Consider the following 25,838-nt stretch of genomic DNA (forward strand, 5'->3'; position numbering starts at 1 on the left):
AGAGAGCAGTATCTTAATATGATGTATCCCTCCCTGCTGTAGACATTGCAGGTGTACATGCCTTCATCTCTCTTTGAGGGGTATGTCAAATTGACACTGAGGTCTCCAGATTTCAGTGGATTTCTCTTCATCTTGGTTCGGTCTCTGTAAAACTGGTGCTGCTCTTGAGGCTGGTCGGAGCTGTTCTGATAAATGTGGACATTATTGTCAGCATTGTTTACCCAGTTCACTTTAACATTTTTAGTCAAGAAGTCTCTGGTATTGCACGGCAGCTGGACAGACTCCACCCATGAATTGACCTCCAACCTGTAGACTGAGAGGACAACAAAGTACAACATGAGCTGTAAAGACAGAAGGACACTCTGGTGTTCATTTTACAATGTGGATCAGCCTGGATCCCTTACTGATGAAATCTGAATCAGCTGCTGACTTTCACTAAACTAAGGAGTCATATCTGGAATTACAAGTATTTTCCCCTAACTCAACAAATTCCAAGTCTCAGCATCTTCATGTCCCAAAGTGACATTAAAACACAACACTTTGGTTAGGAATGGAAATTAGTGGAGAAAAGGAGATAGTAAAAGTACATTTGAGCAATAATTAAAGCAGGTATTGTGTTCGGTTGCTGAACTTCGACTTTCAGCTGTATATCACTTATAAACATAAAGAAAAATATTAATTTTTCTTTGTCTAAAATAAATCAGTGCACTAAAACATCATTCCAACATAGTCACTTGCTCATTTCCTCCATCGTGTGTGTGCCTCTCTGTGACATCAGCTAAACATCTAGCTAGCTAGCTCATCATGTCTCAATCTAAACTGTACACTCAAAAATACAGGAAAGAGTGGGAATCAAACCCTGAATTTAAGGGCTGGTTGAAGCAGTTTATTGGAGATGATACACATGCATACTGCCTGTATTGCAAGGCGGATTTCTATGCCAAACTGAGTGATGTGAAAAAACACATGCTAACACAAAAAAATACTCAAAAGGCAAAGCATTATAACAGTTCCACCCAAATGGTAAATGGCCTGTATTTGTATAGCACTTTCCTAGTCCTTACGGACCCCAAAGCACTTTACACATTCAGTCATTCACACACACATTCACACACTGGTGATGGCAGCTACATTGTAGCCCCAGCTACCCTGGGGCGCACTGACAGAGGTGAGGCTGCCGGACACTGGCACCACCAGGCCCTCTGACCACCACCAGTAGGCAACGGGTGAAGTGTCTTGCCCAAGGACACAACAACCGAGACTGTCTGAGCCGGGGCTCAAACCGGCAACTTTCCAATTACGAGGCAAACTCCCAACTCTTGAGCCACGATCGCCCCATTGAAAATGAAACTGCAGTTTCTTACAAAAAAAAACAGACTCTTCAAAAAAGGCCGAAGCCACCATGGCATTAGCTATCGCTGAACACTGTTCCATGCTCGCATGTGATTATATTGGAGAGGCATGTAGAGCTGCTTTCTCAGACTCCACTGCTGCCACCCATTTCAAAATGCACAGGACAAAGTGCACAGAAATGATTAATGGTGTTCTAGCACCATACTTTCTGAAAAAGTTGGTTGCAGATGTGGGTGATCAGCTTTTCAGCCTCCTCCTTCATGAGTCAACGGGTATAAGTGTTTCTAAGTATCTGGGGGTCGTCATAAGGTACTTTAGTGACACTGTGACCAGGAGATATTTTATTTTGTATTCTTATGATCACAGTTATAATCGGAAGTATCAATCATTAATCATTTACCATTGTTGAACCAGTTGACAGAATAATCTTTGAACCATATCTATGTTAACATTAATTTACACAGATTATCAGTACTCTAATCAGTCTATTGTTGTTCTGTACTATTCATGTTATTTGCTTAAAGCTGTTTCACAGTTCTGTAATCACTCAGAAGCCTGTGGGGCCTGCTGGACCCTGCCTTGGTTCTATGTTCAGTTCTGCACGTACACAGGCCTTGAAAGTACATGCACGCTCTTATATAACACATGAATGTGTACACACACCCTTAGTAAGAATAGGAGGGTTGTCTGAGGACAGTTTTCTGATAGATATACTTTCACAATAGACACGAATAGATATACACACAACACACACTGGTTTTCTCTGAGTGCTGGGCTGAGTGGAAACATCTGGAGGCCTTATAAGGAGAACTTGTGGAGTGAGGGGAACCTCCTGAGTTCTGAGAACTGACTGATACTTATCATGGGACTTGACGTCATCATTGTAATAAAAGCCTTGTGAGATGCTTGTTCGGGGGAGATCGGCTCTAAAAGGCTTGTGATGCTCATCTTCCCCATATGTACATATGTATAATAAAAATCACTATTCTGACGTCTACTGAGACCATGCAGTCGTTTGTCTCTTCCTCAAATTCGAACCCTGACAATCTGGTGCCGAAACACCGGTTTGAGGAGGGATATTTTAAGGAGCCTGGCTGACGGTCTAGTGGTGTCAGACGGACGGCCAGGGCTACACTGAGTGATGGGCCCCGAAATATGAGAGGTAAGCACCGCCTGTTGATGGATCTCCAAAGGTGCCGAATTGGAAATTGAGCGCTAAATTAAAGGTTCACTCAGTGGGGCTTCTGTTCTGTCCGAGGTGATTTTGGGGTAATTAGTGTTAAAGGCAGGGAATAGTGAACTGAGTAAATTTATTGCTGTTTATTTTGGGGGTGAATTTTGAGTTAAGAAGTTATGTGTTTGAGTTAATACGGTTTAAGGTGTGTGGAAACAGATAAATACGGTTTAAGAGGTTAAATGTGGGTTGACTGGGATGCCAGCCAGTCAATCGGTAGTGTAGGGATAATTTGGTTTTGATTGAGTAGCAAAAACGCGGTTTTGGGTCTCAGGTAATTAAACTGGAGGGCAGGGTACCCACAGTGAGGCTTTTAAAATAAGTAAATTTAATTTAGGACTGGGGCGTGGCCCCTAAGGGCGTAGTTCAGCTCAGCGCTGTGGCGGCGACACCTGACAGTGGACGCACCGTTAGGCTATTTGCTTGGTTGGTTGCCAGGGGGATTCGGGCGCCCCGAATAAACCGAAACGGTCGAAGGGAGACCGTTTCTTTTACTGCGCCAGATTGACAGATAGAGTCGCGGACCGGCCGCTTCCCATAAAAACGTCAGCTGCCTGTCAACTTTAAGTATAGCCAAAAGCGTGAGCCAGGATTTCATTGCCTTTCACGCAGCTGGTGGAGTTCCAGGTGTCCGGCGGGGTGCGGTTTTAAATTATCTAGCGTTAGTAATGAGGCCGTTTTCAAGGCGGCGTACTTGAGGCGGGTAATTGATCAGCAAGAGCGAGGCTCTGGGCTAAAAGATGCTTTTAAATTAGTCGAAAATTTAGCAACACCAGCAGAGAAATAGAGAAGTGAGATAAAGTTGTTCTGGCATATGGTGTTTTCTTAGGAATTTGAGCGCTATCGGGAGGGCGTTCCCGAGGTGTGTATTGACCAGCAAGGCGAGGCCTGGGCTATAGGTGCTTTTAAATTAGTCAAAAAAGTTAGGTGTAACCTCTTCTGGTATGACGTCTATGCGGGCCCGTGTGTATATAGATTATAAATTACCGGTGTGTGTAAATAAGTTGTATAAATCTGTTAGATCTGAAATTCCGGCTAAAGACTTCATCTCTAGTAAAGATCTTTTCTCTTCTCTCCCTCTTTCTCTCAGTTGGGATTCTGTGTGTGTATGTGTGCTGGAGGAATAAAAAAAAAAGGAAAAGGGTCTCTCTCTCTGTCTCTGTGTGAGAAAAAAGGTGGGGGCCGAGTGAGCCCGCGGGGCCGAGCGGGTCCGCGGGAGCGAGCGTGTATGCTGTATGAGGAAGAAGGGAGTGAGAGGGAGCGAGTGAAAAGAGTAACCGAGTATTTGGTGATTTTTTATTATTTCAGAGGCACTGGGTAAGAGTTTTGACTTTAGCTGTGAGAGTTGTGAAAAGAGCAGGTTTTTCTTTTGTTGTAGACTGTGAGTAATCGGTGTTTTTCTGCCTATTGTGCTGCGTGGAAGACACAGAAGTGTAGAAATGTTTGTGGTTTATCTTTGTTTGACGTTTTATATAGAGTTGGTTGATTCAGGGTGATTTCTCCCGTTTAAGGGAGGAGTTGCATTGTGGTTATGTTAAAGCTTTGCTGTAGGGGTATGTGTGTGATTTTGTGCTGGCTTCGCATGTTTAAATGGATGCATAGAAGTTTGTCAGTGAGAAATTGTTATGGTGGGGTTTAAAGTTAGTAAAGAGTCAAACAACGCCCACTGTTTTAAAAGGCCCAAAACATCATAAAAGACACCTCACATCCTGGCCACTCCCTGTTCGAACTGTTGCCCTAAGGCAGACGGTACAGGGCAATCAGAGCAAGGACTAATAGACTCAAACACAGCTGTTATCCAACTGCAATAACACATCTGAATACTACAAAAATGTCCACCATGTCACTCTTGTGTTAATCTATGCACGGTCTGAAGCATGACTGTGGGAATACTTAGTATGTTAAGTATTCTATCTATTTTATTTATTGAATTTTATTGTTTTGTTTATATTTTGATATTGCTAGGGATGATGCAATGATCGGGGACCATTCTTAATGTCGTCGGTCTCATGACAATGACAATAAAGTTTTTGATTTTGATTCTGATTCTGAAATACACCCTCCTCAAGAGTTCAATGATTTAGGCAGTTATGTTTATACAAATACTAAATGTATGTTTAGTGTCTTCATACAGGTGTTTTTTCTTAACCTGGAAGCCTGAGTACGGCAGCAGAAGACAGGCCAAGCTTTGGCTAAAATTCACGGCTGGACACCAGAGTTGTCCTCACCCCTCCCGGAAAAACAAAAAAGAGAGAATGTAGTTTGAGGCAGGTTTTTCTCGCTGAACTGCTCTGGGTGCTGTGTCCCTGAATCTCACCAGTGTTAACCTCTGGCGGAAGACATGGGGAAAAGGAAGAGATGTTCCTGGTAAATCACTGAAACAAATAAAACCACACACAACCAGAGAAAGATATGAGAAGGGTGAGGAACAGACACATGTGCGTGTTAGAGAAATGCCTCGTTTGAGAAAAAGTTAAATTAACCCATATACAGACGCACCCATACATGCAATGAAGAAACAGCTTACATACATGTGCACGTACATGCAAGGTTAAAGTAGCGACACTTAACATACACCTGTTTTTAAATGATATAGTTTATACATTACTGACAAATAAACGCTTTGGGTTGCAGGACAACAACGTAACGTCAAAAGACAAAGACACTGGTCTGATGATTAAGGGAGGACACGACAAATTTAGTGGTTAAAAGGGTCGACTTGGGACATGTTTTTGTTGATTGTTTAAGACAAATGACTACTGAATGGTAGGAAATTCCTTTTTAGGTTTCTAAACAGGATCTTAAGAATTTTAACACGTACCTGTGTTGTCCTGTCAACTTGAGGGGTTATGAGTTGATTATATGGTGAGAAAAAAAAAAAAAAAAAAAGGGGGGAGACGAGATCTCGTTGTTTCTCCCCTCTCGGGATAACACAGCCAACACAGCACAGCCAACACAACATCATTTTCCTGTTCGCCTGTTTTGTTTTGTTTTTGTTTTTTCTGAAAGCCGAAGCTGACCTGGACTCCTACCCTCCCCTCTACCATCGTTGCCCTCTCCGCGACCATTTTTGACCCTTTGACCCCTGAAGGCCACAGCAGCTGAACTCACAACAACAACTTGAGGATGTCAACAGTGCTGCAAAAGAGCGATCTCATGCAGCAGAGACGGAGAGCACTAAAACCTAACGCCCGTTTCACTACACGGGGGAAATTCCCAGGCTGCGTCAGCTGACAGAGCTGTGACGAGACGCGCATTAAGCCCGGAGGAAAAGGGAGGGTGAGCAAAAGAATGCTGACCTCTGAGAAGAGCCGAACGGAAGAGCTGCAGAAGGCCGTGGAGCAGAGTAAGGACAACATAAACAGACTCCAATCTGACGTGGAAGGAAAAGACTCTGAGGTGTTTGCCCTCAGTAAGAGCTCAAGGCATCAGAACAGAAACTGAGCATGGCTCCGGAGGAGCTGGCTGCTAATGGAACTCATCAGTCAGATGTGGAGCTTCACGTACAGGACTTGTAATCAGGCGGAAGCTTGCTGGAGCTGGAGGTCGTCAGACTTGACGCAAAGCTCCAACAGCAGGAGTAAACCCTGAAAGACCATACAGAAGCAAAAGGGTCAAGGTACAAGGAGAAGATGCAGGCAGCTGCAACAACGGATGAAAACAGACCCAAAGAGGAGGGGAGGACCCTAGGGCATGCGTCAGGCCGCGGGTTTACCTAAACTACAGAACAGGAAGGTGATGAACACAAACATACACCAACACGCGAACACACACTTCTGCATGCGCCGACTTAGAATGAAGAGAAACACACACATGAACACTTATGCACTCGTTGAGGGAGTGAAAACTGATACATACCCATGCACTAAAATCAAAATGTTGATTTAATTTACTAAGAAGTGACACACAATGCTCCAGCTGCTGCAATGAAGAATGCTTTACTGACAAAGGCTCAATGCTGCACACGACAACGTCAAATACAGAATTTGCTATAATAATAAGCCCAGAGGGCATTTGTGTGGTCTGGGGAGCAGAGTCCGGAGCGGTTTGGTTATGAAAATGATGCCTGTGCGAGATATCTGGGGCTTAAGGCCTCGACTCAATTGTTTACTGTACACTAAAAAGAAAAGAAAACACTCTGAGCAGTGGTGCAGAGTGAAAACGAGGAATTAACAGTGTGAGTTTTATTTCAGAGCGCCACGTCATTGTGATGGAGATTTAATAAAGGAGGAACACACGGACAAAGAAGAAGAGAAGGGGGGGCAGCCCTTGAACGCGATTGCCTGAGGCATTAAAGTTCTGTACTAAATTCTGGTTTCCAGTGTGAGAAAAAGTCACGCAGTGCCAGTAGTAGAGCTAGGTTGAGTGATGATTCTAAATTACTGTAAGTAAATCATCGTACACCGTTCAAGTTTTATGATAACGGGGATCTAGACTTTGTTGAACCCTAGGCAATTTGAACAGGTAAAAGTCGAGTGACCAAGTAGCAGTTGAATAAAAGTCATTGAATAAGTGTTGAAATAAACTGGCAGAATTAAGAGAATTAAAACATTTCAAGAGCTCAACTTACTTAATGGTTCAATTTTGTTTCACGAACGCAAAACATATAGGTTTAGGAATATGAAAAGGTTGAGGTGGTGTTGATTTGACTCTGTGTAGGTTTAGGTTGGTATTTTTATTGATGGGAAGAATATTCAGTGACAAGTCCTAAGACCCGGGCGTCTGCATTTTGTTTTTGTTATTTTTCATTTTATTTTGTTTTATATTTACTGATTTTTGTTTGTGAATCTTTTCTTTAAGCAGATCTGCATATCGGAAATTACAAGCATTACACGTCGGCGAGAAAATTGTTGTAAGTGAGTTTCTCCGCATTGAAATGGGTTCTGGAGGAAACACTTGTGGGGACAATTAGAAACGAGAGTCCCTGTCTAAAAAAGGATTCAGCGAGGTAATCCAAACTCAAGTTCTTGTTTTCTTTTTGAGATGACGTCATTTTGCTGAGTGTGGAAACTAAATGCGACGACAGGTTTCACTATCAGCAAAGAATGGATGAATGGATGAAAGACTGGAAACAAAAACAAACGGACTGACTGGTAAAAGATGACAAGACTTGACCATGACTCAAGGTTAACCACCTCCACCTAGATAGGATAAAAGGGTGGATGAATTTATGTGTGTTTCTTTTTACAGGAGTAGAAGGATGACAAAATATTCGAGGATGAGTGAACCTTTAAATGCCATTTTTGTGTCTGGTGTTGTTTACAGAGGTAACTGCGCAGCGTTACCATTTACATTTTTTTTCCCTACAGGGTTACAGTTTTTAATGTTTTTCTATTACAGGATTTCTGGGCGGATGTGTGAAGAAACGGTGTTTATGGGTTAGGAGTTGGGGATGCTATTACACTGTATTCTGGTGAGAGTGTTGGGGGAGACACACCCTGTCTTGAAAACTGTGATTCTTTTACAGGAAATGTTTTTATAGCACCTATGGAATGAGGATGGCTGACTACGGTCAATGTGCTGCTAATGTTTGCTTTGCTTTGGTGAGAAGGGTGCAGTAGAAAACAGACAAGTGACATGAAAACAAGTAATAATAACAAATAACAAATTTGGGGACAGTTTGACCTAGAGCCCACTAACTGGCCATTAGGGGCTCTCTCTCTTGGAATAACATTGCCCAAAGGGTGAATAAAGCAAATTGTGGCAATGATAGTGATTTAATGATTGGAGAAATCCTGAACATGATACTTGTCTGTTGTGCTGAATCTTTTATTACTCTTATGATTTGCAGGTGGTTGTAAATAAGCTGTTTACTTTAACAGGTTTGCTTTTTAGCTGAATTGCAAAATACAACTAGAACGATTAATTGAGACTAATCGCTACTAACCCGAAACTGAGGAGGTTCTATATAAGGAGGAATTAAAACAGGTATAAAATGCATCTGATCTTTAATTGCAGGTGGGACCATGAAGATTTTTTGGTACAGATTGCAGGTTGTTGCTCATTATTGAAGTGTGCTCATAAAGGTAAAAGCTATATAGGGGGTCTATCATTTGGTCTGTGTTTTAATAATTTAGGTATGGCAAAATTAAAGGTTTCTAGACAATTTAGGGAACGAGTGAGAAGCATAATTGGATGATCAGAAACTGAGTACTACACTCAAGTTAGAATTAAGAATGCCCAATTTGTTTGAGGTCTGTTGTTCATTTGTATACACACATTGCAAATGTGCTTATAAGGAGCTGGCACTTAGTCTGTGAAGGTCAAAAGCTTCATCCGACAACGGATCGGATTGATATATTGGAGCTATTGACTTCACGTGCAGAGGGTTAAATGCATGCACGCTTACACACATAAGCATGGCATAGGATTGGAATAAACAAAGTCAACGACATTAGGTTAGGAGAGCCAGCGCAGGAGAGGTGTTGGCTTTCTGTCTCTTGCAGAGAAGGGAACAGACACCAGACGGGGACACGGAGATATGGGGACCCTTCACAGCAACTGGGGTCAAGTGTCATGGCCTTGGGGCTCCTTGATAAGATGGATCCCATAACCACAGCGATAACCAGGAAGGGGTTGGCGAAAACTAGGAACACCAGAGACCAACGTGGTTCGAGAGGCTTTTGGCAAAAAGGGGGACACGGCGGTGACAACGGACAACAAACACACAGATCTGTGTAGCGACTGAAGGGTGGTCTAACCCCGGAAGACGAAGAAAGAAGAATCCGAGGGCGTTTCTTCACTCCAAGAGGAGGTGGTAAAGGGGCCTGAAGCGTGTCAGGCTGAAACTCGAGTCCGAGGCTAAAAGAACAGCTGGGTTGTGGGAAAATTGGAAAACAACGGAGGCGTTGGGATTGATAAGTGTCATAACGTGTTTGTTTGGTTTGGAAATAAATCCTGGTGTGAGTTGGGCTGGCAAGCCAGCCCAAAGAGGAGGAATGTGACCAGGAGATATTTTATTTTGTATTCTTATGATCACAGTTATAATCGGAAGTATCAATCATTAATCATTTACCATTGTTGAACCAGTTGACAGAATAATCTTTGAACCATATCTATGTTAACATTAATTTACACAGATTATCAGTACTCTAATCAGTCTATTGTTGTTCTGTACTATTCATGTTATTTGCTTAAAGCTGTTTCACAGTTCTGTAATCACTCAGAAGCCTGTGGGGCCTGCTGGACCCTGCCTTGGTTCTATGTTCAGTTCTGCACGTACACAGGCCTTGAAAGTACATGCACGCTCTTATATAACACATGAATGTGTACACACACCCTTAGTAAGAATAGGAGGGTTGTCTGAGGACAGTTTTCTGATAGATATACTTTCACAATAGACACGAATAGATATACACACAACACACACTGGTTTTCTCTGAGTGCTGGGCTGAGTGGAAACATCTGGAGGCCTTATAAGGAGAACTTGTGGAGTGAGGGGAACCTCCTGAGTTCTGAGAACTGACTGATACTTATCATGGGACTTGACGTCATCATTGTAATAAAAGCCTTGTGAGATGCTTGTTCGGGGGAGATCGGCTCTAAAAGGCTTGTGATGCTCATCTTCCCCATATGTACATATGTATAATAAAAATCACTATTCTGACGTCTACTGAGACCATGCAGTCGTTTGTCTCTTCCTCAAATTCGAACCCTGACAACACCAAGCAGACAATTGTGTCCACTTTTCTAGGGCTTGTTGAGTTGGAGGGAGGAGATGCCAGATCTATAGCTCGTGTTGTTGTGGGTTTCCTTGAGAAGTGTTGTCTTACAAAAGACAAACTCTTGGGGATAGGAACCGACAATGCATCTGTGATGACAGGGATTAACAATGGGGTCCATAAAGTGCTGAAGGAGGAGTATGGCCTCAAAGATCTTGTTCTTTTTCACTGTGTATGCCACTCTCTGCAGCTTGCTGTAAGTCATGCTTTCAATGACACCATACCCGGTAGTGTGGAGTACTTGGTACGAGAGACTTATAAACGGTTTTCAGTGTCTCCAAAGCGCAGGGAGGCCTAGAAGGCCATTTATGAGACTATCAACTGTGGGGAGAAACCTTTACAGATAACCAAGGTGTGTGCCACACGTTGGCTCTCCATTGAACCTGTGGTTTCACGCATTTTGGACCAGTGGGACGAGCTTAGGCTGCATTTTGCAGTCACCAAGTCCAGTGAACACTGCTACATGGCTGAAGTTTTATACTCCATGTACAATGTCCCTCAAAATATCTAGTACATGACTTTTCTGAAGTCAGCGCTGGGAGAGGTACAGACCACCTTCAAGGCTTTTGAAGGAGAACATGTAGATCCTCTTAAACTACTTTACAGCTTGGTTAGCCTGATCAAGTCTGTGAGCAGCAGGGTGCTGAATCCACTGGCAAATGTTGATGTACTCAAAGAGCCAATAGAGGGATACATCAGTTCCAAACCATACCTTGGTTACCTTTTTGAGTCGAAAGCAGCTGAGTTGCACCTTGCGCCTGAGGATGAAAAAAATGTCAGAAAGCAGTGTGTAGCCTTTACCATATCCCTTACTAATGAGTTGAGGGTGAGACTGCCGAACAATATTGAAGCATTGCAGTACATGTCAGTTTTCAATGTGGAGGAAACTCTAAAGCACAACAAGAGCCCTGGAGAAATGGAAAAAATTGCTAATCTCCTTGGCTTCTCCCTTGAAGCAATAGATAAGTTTGCCCACCAATGGCGTACCATCCATCTTAGTAAATGGAATGAGACAAAAAACACAATGAACTTCTGGGGTGAGATTTGGAAGTACAGGGATGCAGCTGATATCAACCCATTTCAAAAACTTGCCATGGCTGCTGTGTCTGTGTTGTCCTTGCCACACTCAAATGCTGAAGTTGAGAGAGTATTCAGCCAGATGAGTGTGGTAAAAAGCAAACTTAGAAATCGGATGTTCTTGCAGAGCCTTAACTCCATCCTGTACATCCGATATGGACTGAAGCTGTCTGGTGAGGCTTGCTATGAGCACCAGCTGCCTGACAATGTTTTGCAGCTTTTTGGCACATCAGCTGCGTACTCATTTAAGTCAAATGCTACAGTTGCTGAACTGTAGAGAATCTTGACAAAAATGAGGATGACCCACTGCTTCTGTGAGCCAGCACAGCCTGGATGTCTGAAAAAAAACCCAATCAGCCTGAATTAGGACCAGACTAGTCCCCATCATTTTTTCGCATTGCCACTGTTTATTTCTACTGTCTGTTTTTGGTCCATTTAGATTGCTAATGTAGTTTGTTAACAACATTATGGTTAAAATGTTCTTCTTTTACCCTTAGTCTTGTGTGGTTTAAAACTACTTTAAAAAGGAAGAAAAAAAAGTAACTCCGCCAGAGTGCCTATTTTGGGTCACTTTTTCCGGTCCCAAGCCCGGATAAAGGAGGAGGGTGGGATGATATGATATTAAAACAATAACTGCTAAAAGAAATGTAACTTTTAGTTGTAAATATAAATTCCCAAATGCATTTAGGATGTTTTTTACTCACTTATTTCTCTCTCCTACAGCGTAGTTTACAAGCATGACCAATTATGCAAATTAGGCGATGCCGTCATTTAGCGACTTCTAGCGACTTTTAGGACAGCCAATAGCGATTTTCCTTACTGAGGAGTTGGCAACACTGATCTGAGAAAGCAAGACCGAGACAGTGAGACCAAGACAAGACCAAGACCACGTAAAAGTGGTCTCGAGACCAAGACCGGTCTCGAGACATCCAACTCTACCTTGTGCTTGACCATTTTCATAGGAATGTTTTTGCTAAGCCATTGAACTTTGACCTATGAACCATTCAAACATAAAGAAGGCACAAAAAGCAGTCTGTCACAAAAACACATTGTTTGTTGTCTTTTCTTTAGTCGTATCTACGAACAGTGCTAAAGGTAACGCAGCCTGACAGCAATAGAAAAGCATCTTTCTCCGACATGTTGATCCGCAAAGAGCCATTGGCTGAAAACCTGGCATTTCTCAGTTTGCTGTGCAGTGTGTCCTTAAAAAAGTTGTCCTTCCAAACCAGTGGAGAACAAAGGAAGAAGCAGCAGGCCTAATAATCTATCTACAGCAGGTGGACAGCATGAGAAAATCACATCTTAAGAAACAGACACACCATGCACTGCCACATGGAAAGCATCTAACTGTGAAGATTGGGACAGTGGTCCAAACACACTGTTAATGGTGCATTCGCTTCTGATTCAAAGACTGGGGATTGTCCACATTGAAGACGCCCAATCAGAGAGAAAATCAGCTTCCTCATGGTGGAACATCGGCCTTTATGTTTTGCTTTTGTCAACCTGTGTTAACCTTGTGCTCCCTGTGCCTGCAGTCATCCATGCCCACATCATGTCTATATTGAGTCCATCCTTTAATGACCAGGTGTGGACATTTATACGCCATCCAACCATTACCCAACCTGGACGCCAACATGACATTCAACATTTGGACTTCGAACTGGGTAATTTTTTGGACGTTAATTGGACGTCTATGAAAGGTGCAGGAAATTTAAATGATTAATAAGTAATTTTTTTTTTTTACAAATATCAGTATGACACATGAGAATACAGATTATTTATAAACACACACGATGTGCTATGTGTTAGCCTATTGATTTTTTCAGTGTGTGTACCTGTTTTTATTTAACTTGTTTATTTAGAATCAGAATACTTTATTGATCCTCAGGGGAAATTATTTGTGGTTACAGTGATCCAATATAAACAAACAGTAACAGAGACAGACAATACACCATATAAGAATAGCACAATAAATTTCAATTAATCACCTTATTTGTTTGTAACCAGGTTAAAAACGTGATTGATTTAAATGTATTGAAATACTAAAAACATTGAAACCATAAACTGTAAAATAATAATGTTTAAAATATTCAAACAAATTTTTAAATGCCTTTTAAAAGGAGTACAGTGTGTTTAACAAGTTTAAACGAGCATTTACATTATGTATGGTTCATTTTTACAAGTTTCCTGTTTTATTGTGAAATGCTTCTGAGAGGAAGTGACTGTGGTTGTGATCGGTGACTCTAAGTTTGTGCCAGTGTGTATGAACTGGACTATCTCCTCAACAGTCTTTGTGGATGTTCATGTTTTACAAACTGTCTGTGAGAAGCTGGAGACATTTCTGCTCCACATCCACTGAGCAGCTGCTCACTTTTGTCTTAGCCCAGGAGCCCACATACAGAGGTCCTAAGGACACCAACACAGACATTAAAAGAAAATGTTGACCGGTGTTACAAAATAAACCTTTAGTGGACCAAAATTGGAAGTCCAAAATGAACTTTTAAAAGATGTTACTCCGACGTGACTTTGCGCAGTGCGAGTGACATGTAAACATAACGATGTATCAATTGCAGAGCACTCATATGAGGTCCGATGTCACATACACACTCCTAACTAACAAAGCTCTATCAGACTGATTTAAGATTTATGTTATTACCGGGCATCAGCACGTCAAAATTTTCCAAACTACTGATGTTTTTTGCCTTTTTGGTGGCTCCATAATCTGCCTCCAACGGCCATGCACGCTTGTGAAGTTCCTAAAATCACCTCCGATCTAGATCTTTGTCTTTTCAACAGCTCAAATCACATAATGAGGCAGTGACATCATTTCAAAGAAACAAGGCCTCATTTGTCTTTGGTCTATGGGTCTCTTTGGGCCTCAACACAGGCTTCATTTGGACACGCCCCCTGTGCTAAACACAGAAGATACATTTCATCATTACATTAATGCCACATGGAAAGCATTAGCTGAAGTTAATATAACATACTATGATGTATGTGGTTTGTACTTGTGAATCCAGGTAGTTGTGGTATTGCATGTGTTGGATGCACATTTGCTTTTACTGGCTTGGAACCAGCTGTAAAAATGCATCATGTTGACTTTGCTCTTAACTGGTCTTATCATTAAGAGGAGCTGTTTGCATTAGCTAATGTGAAAGCTGTAACAGTGACAGACTTGGTTAAATGAAGGTTTATTTGTCTTCATGAACACATGATCAGATTATAGAGCTCATATGGAGTCATGACACAAACATGGTTTTACCTGCTTTTAGTGACAGGCTTTGTAATTCAAGCTGAGGATACAATGGTGTGAGACAAAGATTTACAGCACATGAAGCAGAAACATTAAAACCTTCACCTTATCTGAACTAAATACAACAAACATCCTGCTACAGTTTAATAATGAACCAATCCAGCAACAATGAAGGAAGAAACCAAGATGCTCCTGACTCTGGTAAAGGAGAGGACATGAAACACAGACTGCTCTCTGCAAATCTCTAAGCTGCAGGTAAAAATCTGTTGGTCATTTTCAAACCCAGAGACTGTAAACACTGAGCAGAAACACAGAGTTCACCCCAGAAAATCTACATGTGCAGCTAAGAAGTGACTTTAGGTTTAAACTTTAGTGTTTTATACAAATAAAATTAAATCTCTCATTTTTCCTCTGTCTGACCCACTGCCCTCCTGTGGTCATGGCTGCAGACATGCCACAGTCTTCACTTCCCCCTGAAGCCCACCTCTCATAGCACACTAGGTTGTCATTGACCCAGAACCATAAATCCAGAGTGCAGGAGTACTGCAGTCCCAGCCACACGAAAGGAGTCGAGGCTTTTTTGGCTCTTTCCTGGACCCATCGCTGCTGATGAGGGTTGCTGATTGAAACCAGGTCATGATGTGTCTGTCTGCAGTAATTCAAGGCTTCCTCCCAGGTTTTGTTTTGGCTGATCAGGATCAGTTTATCTGCCACAAAATCAGAGACAACATCAGTCAGTTAAATCTGGAGTTAAAATATCGGGATATTTGGTCCAGTTTCACTAGAAGAACAAAAGAAAACATTTCAGTGATTCTTCAGATGAATCAGTCGCTCTACAGAGAAATCTCTGTTCCAACCATCAGCTAAACATCTTCACCTCTGACAGAAGTTCAACATACATGCAGAAATAAGTGGCTGAAGAAACATACTGACCTAAATCCTCTCAGAGACTCCAGCAGTTCATCTGTTGGACAAACAGCTGAGATAAATCTGTGTAAACTCACCATCATAGCAGAAGAAAGGCTTTCTTTGGTCACATCCAGCAGAGCTCCATCTTCCTGATCTCCCTAACAGAGTCGTAGCACATGTCCTTTTGTTTAGTCCATCATTAAATGAGTCCATGTCCCAGTATCTGAAAGAGAAGTTACTCCCATCTGACCACCTCCAGCTGTCTCTGAACAGGCCGATCCACGAGGCTGTAGACTTCTGCAGCTTCTTAAACTCTTCACTGTATATCTGATCGAGTCCACTGGTCAGGTCAGTGTGATGCTGTCTGCAGTAGCTCTGAGCCTGAGTCCAGGTCACAGACGTCTTAATCAAATGAAAGGTTTTATTGTCTTTCATCGTTTCTGTCGAGTCAACAGAAAAACACAAAAACATCTTTATCAGCTAATTTGTTTCATTCTTCAAACTGTCTCTTTCAGGAACATGTGATATAACTCAGATTATAAACTACATTATAACATTATTAAATATTATTTCATCATATTACTGTCCACAAATTCTCACCATCATAGCAGATGAACTGATGCATGTTAGTACATGGAACATCTACCCACTTGTCTACTGTCCTCACACAGTTCTCAGGGTATTTCTTATCATTTGGCTCTCCAGCTGCCCAACCGCTCTTATTTTCAGTGTATTCCTCCCCCGGCAGAGACCAGTGCCACCTCCTGTTGTCTCCTGGCTCGCTGTACAGTCCAATCCAGGCTTCTGTTTGACTCTGTGCAGAGTCTTGAAGTCTTCTCATGTCTGTCAGGTCAAACACGTTGGCCAGGTCTGTGTACTTCTCTCTGCAGTATGCCCGTGCTTCATCCCAGCTCATCTCTTCTTTAATAAAGTGGTACTCATACAGCTGACATGTGATGAAGACACACTGACCTGAAACAGAAGAAATACTGTTGAATATCTGCTGATACAAGCAGGAAACTCATGTTCCCATCAAACTGTCCAGTTTACAGGTCAATCCTTGATTGTCTCAGTAAGAGTTCATTTGTTTAATGAGTCCTGATCAAACTAAAGGATTTGAGGTGGAAACAATCAGGAGCCCTGGTAAAATGATCACTCACCCATCAGAAGAAGCAGAAACAGACTCCACTGCATCGTCGCTCTGTCACATGAAAATGACTTTTCTGTCATTTGGAGGAAACAATGAATCCAGCAGCTCTTCAGTGTTTGATGGACACGCAGCACTTTATATTAAACACAGATATCTAGTTTGTCACACACTGCTGTAAGAAATATATGATTGTTCTTAATAAATGATCATCTGTTTAAAATTGTCCAAGAAGAAAAAAGCAACAGTTCAAATGTGGTCCACACAGCACCTCTGTACACATGAAATGAGCCTGCAGGTTTGAAACTTACATCTGGTTCTTCTCTGGTGTTCATGCAGACAGCTGTGCAGTAAATAACCATCTGTACTAACACACTCTCTCTTTGTACTCAGCATTTCAATATTAAGATACAGATTTCGCCCTGACACAAAGACACAGTGTAGATATGAGTTTTGAAAGGACTTGTTTACATTAAGTTATGGAAAAATAACAGGAACTGTCTCACTGTGGACTGTCCCTCAAGATAAATGAGGAAGTGTGATAATAATATGTAAATATAACTTCCTACAGTTTGTGGTGCAGGTGAGAGACAGTCTATGACTCTCTTTTATATCTCAGGTTTTAAACACCAGTTTCTCCAGTAAATTCTGAAGGAATATGTAAATTATCAACCTTTTCCTTCTTACTTTATGTTACTGGGTGTACTGGTTAGTTGGGAAATCTATATTGCAGACAGATGTGAATGTGAACACGAATGGTTGTCTCTGTCTATGTGTTAGCCCTGCTAACAGAGTCTGGTGACATGTCCAGGGTGTGCCAAATGATCACCCTGAGTCGTGAACAATGGATATCACTGGGGTGCTGGGTTTCCTCCTTTTTAGTGCACAGCCAGGTTATTAATGCAGCGGCTTTTAGTTGTTGTTTGTTTGTGGGCCTTTCTGTCTGAAGATAAATGGGAGAAAGGTTTCGTAACTCATCCAAGTGACTTCTTCAGTCTGGGCTGACTGCTGGTTTCCCCAAACTTATAAACAGTGCACTTGTACAATGACTGAAACTATAGCACCACTGAAGGAACAGTGGGCTGTGAGGTCAGTTTTAGAGATGTCAGGATTTCACTTTTTTATGTCCGATACTGAGATCATAAATTTGGATATCTGCTGATATAGTCTATAGTCTATTTTGATAATCAATAAAACTGTTTTTAAAACTGTTTTTGTTGCATTTTGTGTAAGTTCGTACTCTTGTTTTAAAAACAAACAAACACTAGAGCTATTCTGTTATACCTGTATGCAAAAATGACACTGCACCCAAAATATTTCATAGTTCAGCAAAACTGATCAGTCTAATTGTCATGGTCCTGGGCCATGTTGGCCCAGTATTCTTAGTTTTGTCTGTTTTGTATTTTGTTCCCTATTTATGCCTTGGTTCCTTGGTTATTTAGTTAAGATGTTCCTTATTTGGTTACCTCCTGTGTGCCCCTGTGTATCTGTGAGCCCTCGTCTCTCCTTGTGTTTTATTCCATGTTTTCCCCAGCCTGTTATGTCTGTGTTCTCCCCGTGCTCTCTCTCCTCCTGTCTGAACCTCCGTGTACTTCCTGTTTTACTTTGACAGTCTCTTGTCAGTATGCGTCATGTTGCGTTCACTCCTGCCCTGTCTTGTTATGATTATCTGTGTCAGCTGTGTTCCCCGTGTGCTCCCACTTCCCTCGTTAACCCTCTGTGTATTTATGTCTGTGTCTCCCTCAATTCGGTGTTGCGTTCTCCCTCATCCATGGCCGTGTGTTTCTCTGTGTGTTATGTTATAGTTTCCTGGTTTAATTTGTATGGTTCTGCTCTCCAGCAATAAAGCTGTGAATTTTGAGTTCATTCCTGCCTCTGTGAGTTTGCGATTGGGTCCTCATCCAGCCTGCACACAGCTGAATCATGACACTAATAAAGTTAAACCTACGCCATCCTCCCTATTCTGGTATTTTAAAGAGTACTTAGCAGAAATATTAAACAACCCAACTGATAGGGCTGCCAACTTCCAGCAAAAATATTAGGGAACCCCCCCCCCCCCCCCCCCCTCCACCTCATGATGCTTAATCGACACATTTGACTTTGATTTAATGCACATGTAAAACAACTCTACAGAAATCAATTATTTTTCTACAATTAAATTGATTCAACATCTTTCTTCAACAGAATTGCAGACTGCACAGATGGTTCCTTCCCAAAGGAAAACGTTCTATAGGTACTGATATTACTGGGTTATCTATTAGACTTAATAGTTACTATGTACTATAATGGATTTCTATACATTTTACATCAGATAAAAACTTTGGTTGTAAGATTCAGATAATTATTTAATAAAAGCTAGACATTGTAAATGAGAATAAGAAACAAAAGTATTTCTTTGTGCCCCCCTCTCCCTGTTAATGCCCTATCGACCCCCTGGCAAAACTTTGCTAGACCCGCCCCTGCACAGTTACCAGCTGTCAGCTACTTAGAAAAGGATCCTGGTGTTATTAGTCTCTCAGAAACAGTTCAGAACTTCAACTCATTCATGTCACCTAAAAGGTAAACCTGTTTCTCCATCACCTGTTCAGCTCTGATGATTCAGTAAGGACATCTCCTGGTTTCATCTTCATGTTTCCCTCTCACCACATATTCAAACCGACATCATGACCAGCAGCTTTACAGCTGTGGCTCCAGCAAACATCAGCTGATACTAGAAATTAATATTAAATAAATTCTAACAATAGCTGATCAAGCTTAAACGTGCTGCTGTTGTTTAATGCGACATCCACTGGTTTCCTCTTTCTGGCGCAAAGTGGGCGATAAACAAACAAGAGAGCCGATCAGCTGATCATTGATCAGTTTCATGATTGAAGTAGCAACAGGAGAGGCAGGGGGGAGAATGAGAGAAGAAGAGGCAGCTGTGCAGCATAACGACAGAATAACTGCAGCTTTGTGTCTGCACTTCTGCTACAACTCTGAATTATGCCATATTCAGAAGTTTGCAGATGACACGACCATCATGGGGTGTATCTGGGATGATCAGGAAGAGGAGTACAGAAGTCTGGTGAGGAACTTTGTCGCATGGAGTCACACAAACCACCTGCAACTCAACACCTCAAAGACTAAGGAACTGGTTGTGGACTTCGGGAGGTCCAGAGAAGGTCCACTGCCGGTTCAGATAGAGGGGGAGGAGGTGGAGGTGGTCAACAAGTACAAGTACCTCGGGCTGTGGGTGGACAATAAACTGGACTGGTCATGCAACACAGAGCACCTGTATAAAAAAGCCCAAAGCCGACTGTACTTCCTCAGGAGGCTGAGGTCTTTTAACATCTGCAGGAAGCTCCTGAGGATGTTTTACCAGTCGGTGGTTGCTGGAGTACTTTTCTATGCTGTGGTGTGCTGGGGGAGCAGCACAGCAAAGAAGGACTCATCCAGGCTGGAGAAACTGATCAGGAGGGCTAGCTCTGTGGTCGGCATGAAGCTGGACACTCTGGTGACAGTGGCAGAGAAAAGGACATTAAAGAAACTGATGGACATTATGAACAATGCTGGGCATCCTCTGCACACGGCCATAAACAATCAGAAGAGTCTGTTCAGTGACAGGTTGCTTCTCCCCAAGACAAGAACTAACAGACTTAAAAACTCCTTTGTCCCACACGCCATCAAACTGTTTAACTCCTCTCTGGAGGGGAGAGGGAGGGGAAACAGGAGGACAAAGGAGGGGGGAACAACTAAGCTGTAGTGCCTCTTCACCTCACTGTACAATACCTTGTGCAATACTTTTTGTAAATAGTCAACAGTGCAATAGACTCAATACTTGAAATGTGCAATTCACTTGTATTTTTATTTTTTATTCCTATTTATTCTATTTATCCCCTTCGTATATTTTATTTATATTGTCTCTGTATTTATATATGTGTGTGTGTGTGTGTGTGTGTGTATATATATATATATATATGTATATATATATATATATATATATATATATATATATATATATATATATATGTATGTGTGTGTGTGTGTGTGTGTGTGTATATGTATGTGTGTGTGTATATATATATATATATATATATATATATATATATATATATATATATATATATATATATATACATATATATATATATATATATATACATATATATATATATACTTCTGTGTTGGTGTGTTTATGTCCGAGGTGTCGGCTCACATCCTTCGTCTCTGATTCACACGCTGCTTCTCGCCAGCCAACAAACGTTGATGAAGTTTATCCCGGCGGACGGCGTCTGTGACCCGGGCTCAAACGAACCACGACAGCAGCTGGATAGCGTAGTGGTTAGACTGCACGCCTTTGGAACAGAGGATCGCAAGTTCGATTCCTGCCTGGGGCGTCTGTATCCAGTAAGGGTCCTAAGGCTAGACCCCCTATGCTAAGCAAGCCTACCGCAGACATGAGCGAGACAGATAAATATGAAGGCATGCCGGCTCGGATGTCGCCCGGATCAACAAGGTCCGCGTCAGGTGTTGAGGAACCAGGGCACCCTGACGAAAAGTGGGCTACTGGAACAAGAAGGCATCGGTGGGCAAGAGACGAAAACAGGGCATTGTTGGAATGCTACTACGCAAGTAACCCCGGCGGAAGGGGCTACATGAATAGGACGCGGGACCTATGGATTCTTCGATATCCAACATCCACAATGACGGCGAAACAACTAGTAGCTCAGTGTTCCAACATTCGAAAGAAGGGACTGCTCTCACAGCTAGAGATTGACGAGGTACAACACAAATGCTACGGCAAGGAGGAGTCAGGACGCCAGGTCAGGGGGGAGATATCATCACCCCCACCCGAGATTGGGTACATAGCCCCAAGTGCGATAGGAGAAGGATCGTTGAGTGCGAGAGGAACTGACCTGAAAGATAGGATCATGGCCAAGCTTGAAACCTGTATCCCCCGTAGTCGGTTACCAAGATTACGTGAAGTAAAATGGTAAATGGCCTGTATTTATATAGCGCTTTACTAGTCCCCAAGGACCCCAAAGCGCTTTACATATCCAGTCATCCACCCATTCACACACTGGTGATGGCAAGCTACATTGTAGCCACAGCCACCCTGGGGCGCACTGACAGAGGTGAGGCTGCCGGACACTGGCGCCACCGGGCCCTCTGCCCACCACCAGTAGGCAACGGGTGAAGTGTCTTGCCCAAGGACACAACGACCGAGACTGTCCAAGCCGGGGCTCGAACCGGCAACCTTCCGATTACGAGGCGAACTCCCAACTCTTGAGCCACGATCGCCCCACATGTACACAAGTACCCTCAGAAGGTTTGCTAGATGATGTTAATGCAGCACTACGGACGATACCTACAATCACGATTACCGACACTAACAAGCTGATCTACAATACGGCAGCAGTGATCAGTGAGATGCTTGGCTACAAGTTGAACAGCCACAAGGGGAGTACCCTCCATGGAGGAGGAGGCTAGAGGGCAAGATCAAAGTAGCACGGAGGGAGGTTTAGCCAACTAACAGAGTTGCAGAAAGGTGCGACAAAGAAGGTGCATAAGAAGTACAGCAAGCTGTCCATACCTGAGGCCTTGGAAACTGCCAAGCAAAGACTCATAGCCTTGGCCAGCCGCTTGAGGAGGTACACCAGAGAGATAGAAGGCAGGAGAATAAACCAGCTGTTCTCCACAGAACCAGCAAAGGTGTACTCTCAGTGGCAAGGGAACAATAAGAGAACAGCAACACCAAGGCTGGAGACGGAGCAATACTGGAAGAGCATATGGGAGAAGGATGCAACCCATAACGGCAATGCTCAGTGGCTAGTGGATCTGAGAGCAGACCACAGCGACCTCCCTGAACAGGGTCCAGTAACCATCACAGTGGCAGATATCCAAGAAAGGGTCTCCAGTATGAAGAGTTGGACAGCACCAGGGCCCGACATGGTTGACGCCTACTGGCTAAAGAAGCTGACTGCACTCCACGAGCGTCTGGCAGCACAAATGAACCAGCTGCTAGTTAACGAGAGACACCCGGAATGGCTAACCGAAGGTTGGACGGTCCTGATCCCCAAGGACCCCAAGAAGGGACCGGTCCCCTCCAACTACCGACCAATAACCTGCCTCAGTACTACATGGAAGCTCCTGTCAGGCATCATATCGGCTAAGATGAACAGGCACATGGGTCAATACATGAGTGGGACACAGAAAGGAATTGGCAAGAATACCAGAGGCGCAAAACACCAGCTACTGGTAGACAGAACAATCAGCCGAGACTGCAAGACCAGACTGACCAACCTGTGCACTGCCTGAATTGATTACAAGAAGGCCTATGACTCAATGCCCCACAGCTGGATACTGGAATGCCTAGAATTGTACAAGATCAATGGGACCCTAAGAGCCTTCATCAGGAACTCAATGGGGATGTGGCGTACAACACTAGAGGCCAACTCCAAGCCCATAGCACAAGTCACCATCAAGTGCGGGATCTACCAAGGAGATGCTCTGTCCCCACTGCTGTTCTGCATAGGCCTGAACCCCCTCAGTGAGATCATTAACAAGACTGGCTACGGATACCGACTACGGAACGAAGCAGTTGTCAGCCACCTCCTGTACATGGATGACATCAAGCTGTATGCCAAGAGTGAACGAGACATCGATTCACTGATCCACACTACCAGGCTATACAGCAATGACATTGGAATGTCATTCGGACTGGAGAAGTGTAGTCGGATGGTAACAAAGAGAGGGAAGGTAGTCAGAACTGAGGGGATTGAACTACCAGAAGGCAACATTGCAGACATAGAGGACAGTTACAAGTACCTGGGGATCCCGCAGGCGAATGGGAACCATGAAGAGGCCGCTCGAAAAGCTGCAACCACCAAGTACCTGCAGAGGGTCAGGCAAGTCCTGAGGAGTCAGCTGAATGGTAAGAACAAGATCTGGGCCATCAACACGTACGCCCTGCCCGTGATCAGGTACGCTGCTGGGATAATAGGCTGGCCAAAGGAGGAGATAGAAGCCACTGACATAAAGACAAGAAAGCTCCTTACCATGCATGGAGGGTTTCACCCCAAGTCCAGCACCCTGAGGCTGTACGCTAAGCGGAAGGAAGGGGGCCGGGGACTGGTGAGTGTCAGCACCACAGTCCAGGATGAGACAACGAACATCCAAGAATACATTGGGAAGATGGCCCCAACTGACCGAGTGCTCAGTGAATACCTCAGGCAGCAGAATCCCAAGAAAGAGGAGGGAGACGAGGAACCATCATGGAAGGACAGGCCCCTGCACGGTATGTACCACCGGCAGATAGAGGAGGTGGCTGATATCCAGAAATCCTACCAGTGGCTGGACAAAGCTGGACTGAAAGACAGCACAGAGGCACTAATCATGGCAGCACAAGAACAAGCTCTGAGCACAAGATCCATAGAGGCTGGGGTCTATCACACCAGGCAAGACCCCAGGTGCAGGCTGTGTAAAGATGCCCCAGAGACAATCCAGCACATAACAACAGGGTGCAAGATGCTAGCAGGCAAGGCATACATGGAACGCCATAACCAAGTGGCCGGCATAGTGTACAGGAACATCTGTGCCGAGTATAATCTGGAAGTCCCGAGGTCAAAATGGGAGATGCCCCCAAGGGTGGTGGAGAATGACCGAGCTAAGATCCTGTGGGACTTCCAGATACAGACGGACAAAATGGTGGTGGCTAACCAACCGGACATAGTGGTGGTAGACAAACAGAAGAAGACGGCCGTAGTGATCGATGTAGCGGTTCCGAATGACAGCAATATCAGGAAGAAGGAACACGAGAAGCTGGAGAAATACCAAGGGCTCAGAGAAGAGCTCGAGAGGATGTGGAGGGTGAAGGTAACGGTGGTCCCCATGGTAATCGGAGCACTAGGTGCGGTGACTCCCAAGCTAGGCGAGTGGCTCCAGCAGATCCCGGGAATAACATCGGAGATCTCTGTCCAGAAGAGCGCAGTCCTGGGAACAGCTAAGATACTGCGCAGGACCCTCAAGCTCCCAGGCCTCTGGTAGAGGACCCGAGCTTGAAGGATAAACCGCCCGCAGGGGCGTGCTGGGTGTAAAAGTATATAACAATTCTGTAACTGTAACTTCGGTCGTTGCTGTGCTTTTTTTGGAAGTCGAATTTCCCAGAGGAACCCACCCGAGGGATTAATAAAGTTCTATCTTATCTTATCTCTTTTTCCATTCCAGCTGAAGTCCGGGACAAACTGTTCCTTTGCGGCTCAATATGAAACGGGACGATTCTGTTTTTTACGGCACGGTTGGAAACTCTACTAACCTTATGAATAAAATAAAGTTCACTATCAGTAACATCATAGCACCCACCCAGCTGTATAGAAACTCCGTCATGCTAGCTAGTAGTACACATGTGCCAGCATCTGGCCAATGCACCATCTTTCGTTGTTTATACCGTTACACAAAAAAACCAAAACATCGGCCCATAAAAAACAAAAAATCACCATCAGCCCACCGGGAAAATGCCCGGTATGCCCGATGGCCAGTCCAGCTATCGTGTGAACCACAGGTTCATGAAGGTTCATGACACTAATAGGTTTGTTTTCAGAATATTTAACTCCATCCATCATCCCTGCTGTGGAAATGCTGCCACCACCATGTCTCACTGTGGGGATGATGTGTTCACGTTCCTGTAGAATGTTAGGTTTTTCAACTACTAACACTCCATCCTGCACAAAGTGCTTAACAGTGTAGAATGAAAGTAAAATAAATAAATTTCACAACAATGATGCCATAAAATATAGAAAAACAAATAAATGAAATCAACAACAACAACAACAACTAAGGCTGTTAAAACCAAAACGTTTTGGTCAATGTGTGTTAAAAGTCATAAAAACGATTTAAAATGTTCCAGCGTTTGTGCAGATCTAATATTTAGAGGCAGACTGTTCCAGAGTCTGGGAACTGCCACAGAGATGACTCTGTTACCACGAGATTTAAGTTTAGACCGTGGAATAGTTAAGGTTAGTTTTAAACTGCACCTCCTGGTTCTTCCTGAAGCATAAATAAGCAGGAGCTCAAACAGGTCAGCTGGGGCTCGGCCGTTGAGTGATTTAAAAACAAAAAGTACAATTTTAGATTGGATCCTGTAAGGAGCAGGAAGCCATGCACAGA

At 43.3% G+C, this 25,838-nt stretch overlaps 3 protein-coding genes and 1 long non-coding RNA gene across 6 annotated transcripts in view; 1 reads left to right on the forward strand and 3 right to left on the reverse strand.

The window, feature by feature from the left end:
* The window catches only part of LOC309703515 (butyrophilin-like protein 2), a 227,160-nt gene that overhangs the window by 149,561 nt on the left and 51,761 nt on the right, over positions 1-25,838 (reverse strand). The gene's annotated exons all lie outside the window — the stretch shown is intronic.
* The window catches only part of ephb4b (eph receptor B4b), a 230,111-nt gene that overhangs the window by 75,942 nt on the left and 128,331 nt on the right, over positions 1-25,838 (forward strand). The gene's annotated exons all lie outside the window — the stretch shown is intronic.
* LOC309703707 lies at positions 3,983-10,199 on the reverse strand. The gene is made up of 2 exons (XR_014275965.1): positions 8,902-10,199; positions 3,983-8,466 (listed from the first exon to the last, which is right to left on the reverse strand). It is a non-coding gene; the product is annotated as an uncharacterized lncRNA (long non-coding RNA).
* Positions 14,561-17,032, reverse strand: LOC309703591 (macrophage mannose receptor 1-like). Its single transcript, XM_082528507.1, has 5 exons — positions 17,006-17,032; positions 16,708-16,830; positions 16,148-16,519; positions 15,643-15,987; positions 14,561-15,345 (listed from the first exon to the last, which is right to left on the reverse strand). The coding sequence occupies exons 2-5, from the start codon at positions 16,775-16,777 to the stop codon at positions 15,008-15,010; spliced, it is 1,125 nt and encodes a 374-aa protein (XP_082384633.1). The 5' UTR covers positions 16,778-16,830; positions 17,006-17,032; the 3' UTR covers positions 14,561-15,007.

Source organism: Aulonocara stuartgranti (genome assembly GCF_965226115.1).
Source record: "Aulonocara stuartgranti genome assembly, chromosome: 3".
Taxonomy (NCBI): Eukaryota; Metazoa; Chordata; class Actinopteri; order Cichliformes; family Cichlidae; genus Aulonocara; species Aulonocara stuartgranti.